The 7,786-nt window shown below is 52.0% G+C and overlaps 1 protein-coding gene across 2 annotated transcripts in view; it reads right to left on the bottom strand.

Annotated features, from left to right (window-relative positions):
• Positions 1-1,557: 1,557 nt before the first annotated feature.
• The window catches only part of SALL3 (spalt like transcription factor 3), a 20,666-nt gene continuing 14,437 nt past the window's right edge, over positions 1,558-7,786 (bottom strand). The window contains exons 2-4 of one of the 2 annotated variants that reach the window (XM_017504537.2): positions 6,993-7,786; positions 6,436-6,776; positions 1,558-4,362 (exon numbers count right to left, since the gene is read on the bottom strand). The exon at positions 6,993-7,786 is cut by the window's right edge and continues 2,041 nt beyond it. In XM_017504537.2, coding sequence (XP_017360026.1) covers positions 3,931-4,362; positions 6,436-6,776; positions 6,993-7,786 — 1,567 coding nt within the window. In that variant the 3' untranslated portion in view covers positions 1,558-3,930. Of the gene's footprint in view, positions 4,363-6,435 lie in introns of both variants that reach the window. The other variant, XM_037729942.1, reaches the window with a different exon arrangement.

Below are 7,786 nucleotides of genomic sequence, written 5' to 3'. Positions count from 1 at the left end.
ACGTTTCACGTCCTTTTTAAACGCAGCCCTGTGCTGTAAGAAACTTTTCAAAGGGATAAACAAGTCCTCGCTCCCTGTTTCAGTGCCAGTAAGCAGCAAACGAGCACGGGGCTGGGACACAAAGGCCTGAACGCAGGGCCCTCAGGTCGGCGTGCTGGGTGCTGGTGGGGGACGGGGGGGGGACAGGCGGGGGACAGGAGGGGCAGCCCGAGAGGGAGGGGAGGTCCAGACGGCTGCGGCGTTAGACAAACAGCCACAGTGAATCCAGTGATCTGAAGCTGGTTAGGCTGGAAACGTACCTGCAGCCTAGTAATAAATACCCCGAAGTTCACGCGGCTCTTAAAACACAGAATGGAGACCCCGCCTTGCCTGTCAACTGCAGAGGAAAGCAGGTGGGGCCCGCACCTCCCGGTTTCCACGGGGCCAACATTAAACAGCGGAGCGCTGGAAGGCAGCTGCCGTTTAGCCCTTTAGCAGTACTTCTTAATTAGCTTAAATGTTACTGTTTCCTGTAATGAACTTAATATGAATTTGGATAATTTCTAGGGACTGTTGGCATTTATGACTCTTTGATTCTCAGTCTATGTCACCACAGTTGGCATCAGAAAGCTGCAAACACCCAGGTTCGCTAAGCCAAACACCTCTGATCTTACCTCTGGAAGGATTTTTGAAATACAAGAAGTCCCTTTTCTCCTGCCTTTTATTTATATTAATTACATTAATTAGCAATTAATTGCTAATTCCTTACTTAAAAAGAACTGAATTTACTCTCTGATTTAGTCAGTTTACATGTTTTAATTTCTATTCTAGCATTGAAATCAACACGGTTTGATTTCTAAGGCTTACAATATCTGCTGGAAGGTTGGCTGTTAGTTTAGTGGTTAGTAACTTTATCACTCCTTAAAAGACACCTGGCACTTCCCAGGTAAAAACTACTGTAGCTTCTTGGTTATCAGTAGTTATTTTAAAAATTAAAAAAAAATGATTATATATCTTGAAATCCAGAGGCTATAAAATCATTTAATGTTTTAAGTCTCATCAAATGTTATCAGTGAGGCAAAGCGTATTTTAAGTTACGGACGTTCTCCGTCTGGAACTCCGCTGCGTGGACCCGCCATCAGTGACCTCACAAAGCTGCTGCTACACTGTGAGCGCTGCCCCACCCGCTCCTGTCCCGTGATGTGATTTGATGCGTGACATTTGTTCAAGAGACCTGAAGAGCTGCATTTTCACTTCATGCTAATGACAGGAAGGCAATTCTGAGTGGTCATTTCTGGGCAGTGCAGCGTCTCTGATATGCAGGTATTGTGAACCATATGTTTTCATCACAGAGGTAAGAATAATCCACAACTAGGAGGCTGAATTTTTATTTTAGAAAAAAGCGAAAATTAAAAATTTTAAAACCAATGAAGAGGCAACTGAGACACTGCTTAAATCTAAGCTGTCCATCTGCGCTGGCCTTCCTAGTGGAAAAACCAGGGACACAAACCCACCACATGACCATCTCCCCAGACTACACCTTCTCCATTGGAAGAACCAAGGAACGCAATTCAGAAATAATATGACATCCTGCATTTTATTCAATTCCATATGACAAAAATAGTAACCTAGACTAAGACATCCATTTCAATCAGTAGATGTGTCAAGCCACAAGATTTAATAATAAAAAATACTGGGTCTCGGTAACAATCGCCGGCTGCTCAGAGGCCCCAGCCCTGCATGGCATTACAGTATAAAAATAGCGTCTCTCTTCGCCACGCAGAGGGACGGCCTGGCCCTACAAGCTGGACCTGCACGAGCACTCTTATTTACAACACTTTACATTTCTCTTTAGTTATATACACATCCTTTTGGGAGAAGAGAGAACACTATATGGTACCAAATACTAACCGAAAAACAAACAAAACACACACACACACCAAAAAGGACAGATAAATAATGGAAACGTTCAGCTGCTGAAACACAGCGACTCTAAACCACCTGTTTCCTCTGCCTGACGCTTGTGACACCCCAAGCCCTCATCCCATGAGAAGAGATGGCACGGCGGGGCAAAGTCACATCTCATCACCGTGGAAAACAGAGCTGTAGAGTTCCAAGTTCATTTCCAGGAGAAATAAACAGCTCATGAGTCTTTGATCCTCTTTGCTCCGTGGCACGCTGGCAGAAATAGCCCATCCTCTTACAGTGACTTTTGTTGCTGCCGTGGTTAGGTTAGGAGAAGACTGTTCTATTTTTCCTGCCTCAACCGAGAAGACTTTGCTGTCTGGTTCTTCCTTCAGGCACCCAACTCCTGGGACCACTACCCAGCTACCAGAGCCGCCCTTAACACTGTTGTTGTTGGAAGTTCATAGTGTCAGACGCAGCACACTTGCAACACACGAAAATGAGGTAGTTCACTCAACGCCACCTTCACGCCGCCTCGGCCGCCCCCGCCGCCCGGGCCCTCCCGGCTGGTGGCTCAGCCATCAGCGCCAGGCTGTGTTCTGAATCATCAGAGGACACTGTGCTTTGCTTTCATCTGAGAAGACAATAAATAAATGGGGAACTCGGAAAATTTCAAAGTCATGACTGATTGTACTGCCTGATAATTGCTGTTTCTCTTGGGTTTCCCGTCCATGTGACCAGTGCCACCAGGCAGCCACAATCTTGTCCGTGGGTGTGAGAGACCCACTTACATGAAACTCAGACCTCCAGGTGCCTTCCTGGCTTGCAGAGATGTCACTGTCCTAGGACGGATGCACGCACCAAGGTTTCCTTAGGGGTGGTCACAGCTTTTAAATGGACTTTGTAGAAAAGTTAAATAAATCATTTTAATTTAAGAAACGGCAGGCCCTGTTTTACTGAGGAGCTGACAAGTTTGGTGGCTTTCCTGTGTAAGTGGCATAGATTTTTAATATTGTTTGACTGTAAGACAAAACAAGAAACTAACAGTTTTTTCCCCCATTTTCCTTAAACCAAAGTACTATTTATAAAATACTTTACATCTTTTTAAATTTTCAAATTATAGACAAACCTCCCTAATACAAAATACTAAAAGTGCAATAGTATAAATTAAGAGTTTGCAACCACATTATACAAACATTACTTTTTATTGTACAGTGTTGATAATGTGAAGTATTTTCTCACAGCTGTTTATAATGCTGTGAGTGATTTACGGTGACGTCTGTCTGTAACTTGCTCCCCAGCCACTGGGCTACAGACCACACTAGGAAACAACCGTCCACATAGCAGCTACAAACATTTAAATTAAAAAAAAAGTCTTGTTACTGACAGGTACTTGCACACAAAAAGCATGCTATCTTTCCCAACGGAACTTCACAATTTTGCCTGCATTGAAATAATCCATTTATCTTTAGTAAAACAAACCTTGCTTTAAAAACAAAATCACACAGCCAGATGTATTCTGCAGTACAAAAGCTTCATTTAAGGTCGGGCTATTATATTGTCTGTTACCCGCATAATCTTAACATTATAAATACTACAGACGAAGATACTGTCATGATACACAGCATTGGGAGAACTAAACGTCTTAGCGATGAAGAGTTCTAAAAAACATAGTTCAAGTATCTAAGTCAAACGAAACCATCGAACGAGTTTCACTGGAATACCCGCAGGGGGCCGTTTCTCCCTCTTAAGATTAGTCGGTTTTAGGGGAAAGGAAGGGGATATGGTGTGAGCTCTTTCTGTTCCTAAGACGGGTTTCCAAGCACTTTTTCTGACGGAAACTTATTTAAAAGGTTGCAGAGTTCTCAAGGACAGTCAGGCTCGCCGCTGAGAGCACCATGCAGCACTTCCAAGGCTGCCTCTCAGCAACCACACGGTCAAAGCGTGTTCTGCTACGTGTGAAACTAATGAGAACCGAGGCAGGAGCGGTCAGAGGCCTGATGCTCCAAACCTGGGCCTGGGTGGGACAGACGAACGAGTCACTGGCTAGTTGATACCAATCTCCTTATTGTCCTCGATAAACCGCGTGAACGGGCGGCTGGCTGCTGTTTCCGAGACGGCTTTGTCCAAGCTGACGATGGGTGGGCTGCTGCCAGTGCGCGCTTTGTCCATCCCACTGGCCATGGTGCCCAGCAGGGGCAGGGCACTGCCCCCGAGACTCACAGGGAGCTGGGGGATGCCTCCGTTCTGGATGACGGAGATCTCATTGTTCTTCATGGCCAGTCCGTTAGTGATGGCTGCAGCATACTGGTTCCAAAAATTGGGGTCAACGTTCATTGCCCGTGCTGCCAGGTCCTTCTGGAACATTTCAGAGAACTTCAGGGCATCACCCCCGAGGAGAGCCATGGGGTTCTCCACAGACAGGCGGCGGCCACGCCTCGCGGGGGCGTTATTCCACATGTGCGTCCCCATGTGCACCTGCGCGAGACACGGAGACAGCCCACGAGTAAGCGCCTAGCCACGGAGGCGGAGCTGCTCCGCTTCTACCGTGGCAGACAGCGAGCCACCCCGCTCCAAAACACGACTCAGGGACAACAAAACACAGGTGGAAGTTTCTGGGCACTTTATGTTTCTACATGCAACATCTCGTTTTATTGAATACAATAAGCAAAACCAATAAATATAAATTAATGAATGTGGCCTTTCAGTTGACAAACTTTAGAGGAATTTTCCCTTAAAGTGTAAAATCCACGTGGCCACCCAGAGAACGTTCTGGAGCTCAAATGGTCCGGGTCTGGCGCCTTCACTCGCCTGAGCCCTGGGTCCCCTCCAGCCTCCCAGCCCCCCACCGGCCCCCCACCCTGCAGCTTCTGTGCTGGGACTCTGTGCCTCTCTCGCCTTGCTTTCTCTCAAACAAGGAAACATTAACACTGGAACATCCCAGGGCCACCTGCAGCCAGCAGGTGCTTGGGCAGTTCTTATCTGGCCCACACATGCCCGGGAGAAGCCACAGGCACCAATCTTTGGGCTGTCTGAAGAGGCTGCCGGGGCCCAGACAGGCTGGCTTTGCAAACGTGCACCTCACAGACGGCAGAAGCCAGCCATCAGCCGACAGCACTGCCCGGAGCCGCCCAGCGCTCGCCACACCTCCTCTGTAACGCTGCTGCTGGGGTCTCCCGCAGGAACACAGCACAGTGCTGGCTCCCAGCCCCACACCAGTAGCTTCTCACCCAGCACCCTTCTGTGGGCCCTCTTGGCAGCCACAAGGATGGAACCACAGGGCCTGCTGGGTGGCCTTGCCTTGGAACCGCTTGTATGACGTGTGAGGTTCAAAGCTAAGTTTACTTTCTATCAGATTCAAGAGGGCTCTGGGCCCTGGGTCTGCCCACCAAGTTGCAAAGTGAGCGTTCTCACCCCTAACTAATGCCTAACTCCTGCTGAAGTCGTCAGATGCCCAGCTGCATGTGTCCCCAGAAGAGGCCCAGGCTCCTGCTCCTCCCACAGCCGCTTAATGGGATGCAGTCTATGTGTGTGCACAGGGACACACAGGTGTGCCAGACACCACACAGTACATGCACATTTTCACGTGCATGTTACACATGTATGGATACCTCACACACCCCACGTGGGGCACCCACACACACACACACTCATACATGACCCTACACACATGGACACACGACTACATGCTACTCACATGCACACCGTATGCACACACATCACACCCTACTACACACATACACACTATTCACCCATATGCACACCCTACTACATACCCATACCACACACATGCACACACCCATCCACACATCACACTACACACCCACAGCACACACATGCATGTACACGCACACTCCCTACACACACCCTACCACACACCAACAGCACACACATGCATGTACACATACACACTCTCTACACACCCTACCACACACCCACAGCACACACGTGTACACGCACACACTCCCTACGCACACCCTACCACACACCCACAGCACACACATGCACGTACACACACTCCCTCCACACACCCACAGCACACACATGCATGTACACACATTCTACCACACACCCACACCACACATGCATGTACACACATTCCCTACACACACACCCTACCACACACTCACACCACACACATGCATGTACACACACACACTCCCTACACACACCCTACTACACACCACCACACACATGCTTGTACACGCACACACACCCTACACACCCAGACCCTACTACACACACCATACACATGCATGTACACACACACACCCTACACACACCCACACCACACATGCATGTACACGCACAGACTCCCTACACACACCCACACCACACATGCATGTACACGCACACACTCTACACACACAACCTACTACACACCAACACATACGCATATACACCATGCTACTCACCCACACGCACACCCTACCACACACCCACACACCCCCCCAACACGCGTGGCTTCTGGTCCCCTGGCCAGGACGGGAGCAGGACCTCTGCCGCTGGGACGGAGGAAGGCGCCGGGGCTGGAGCCCGCCGTGCTCTTACCTTGAGGTTGCCCTTGGTGGTGAAGGCCCGGCCGCAGATGGTGCAGCCGAACGGCTTCTCCCCGGTGTGCGTGCGCTCGTGGATCTGCAGGGCGCTGGCCGAGGAGAAGGTCTTCCCGCACGACTGGCAGTTGTGCTGCTTGGGCGTCCGGCGCGGCGGGGGAGCCAGCATGGGCGCCAGGCCCGGGCCCATCAGTGTCTGAGGCCCAGCAGAGACCTGGACGCCCGCGGGAAGCGGGGGCCCCTCGCCCAGCGCCATGGCCTTGCCGTGGCCGTTCACTTCCATTTTGATCATGGTGGGCGCGGCGCCGGAGACCGGGCTAGGAGTGCTTTGGCTGGGACCTAGAGCAAAGTTGGGGTCAAATAACGGAGAAGGCAGCTCTTTCAATCTGTGCGTCAGTAAGTGCTGTTTTAAATTACCCATAGTGGAGCAGCCCCGCCTGCAGAGCGCGCAGACGAACGGCCGCTCCTTAGTATGGCTGCGGTAGTGGATTTCCAACGCGCTCTTGCAAGCAAAAGGCTTGCCACAGACACCACACACAGCGCTGGGACACTTACCCCGCTCTCGGTTCAGGAACAGCAGGCTGAAGGGCGCCTCCTCCTTGATGCCCGCGCGGCCCGCGGCGCCTCCGAGGCCCGGGGCAGGGGGCGGGCTGTCGGGCCTTTCGGTCTTGAGCGCGATTTCCTGGGGCTCCTCCTGGGCGCCGGGGCCCGGGGACTTGGAACGGAAGCTCTCGCCGTTGCTGGGAGCCGGAGACAGGGCCTGCGAGGACGAGGACTCGGACAGGGCGGGGCTGCCCGCGCTGCGGCTCTCCAGGTCGCCCACGGCCGACGACGAGTCGTTGCTCAGGCGGTCGCTGTCCCCGGACCCATTCTCCACGGACTTGAGACCGGCCAGCTGCGGGCAGCTCATGACCGAGTCCATCATCTTCATCTGGTTCTCCAGCGCGGCGATGCTGGAGATGACCGAGGGCGGCGACGGCGGGCAGGACCCCGCGTAGGACAGGAGCGGCTTGGACGGGTCGCCGGCCGCGTCCTTGAGCTCCGCGTCGTCCTCCATGGAGTTCTCATCCATGTCGTCGTCGAAGCTGCTCAGCGTCTCGGCGTTCTTGTCGTCGTAGGCCAGCTCGGAGTCCATGGCGTCCTGGAAGCCCTCGGGCAGCGGCGTGTTGGGGATCTGGCCGCCCATGTGCATGCGGATGTGCTGCTGCAGGACCACGGCGTTGGTGAACTTCTTCTGGCAGATGGGGCACGAGTGCTGCACGCGCAGGGGCGGCTTGGCGCGGTGCACACCGAAGTGCGTCTTGAGGTTGCCCTTGGTGGTGAAGGCGCGGCCGCAGATCTTGCATTTG

This window comes from Cebus imitator, unplaced genomic scaffold, assembly GCF_001604975.1.
Source record: "Cebus imitator isolate Cc_AM_T3 unplaced genomic scaffold, Cebus_imitator-1.0 Scaffold324, whole genome shotgun sequence".
NCBI classification, from domain to species: Eukaryota; Metazoa; Chordata; class Mammalia; order Primates; family Cebidae; genus Cebus; species Cebus imitator.
This window is presented reverse-complemented; position numbering and strand designations above follow the sequence as displayed.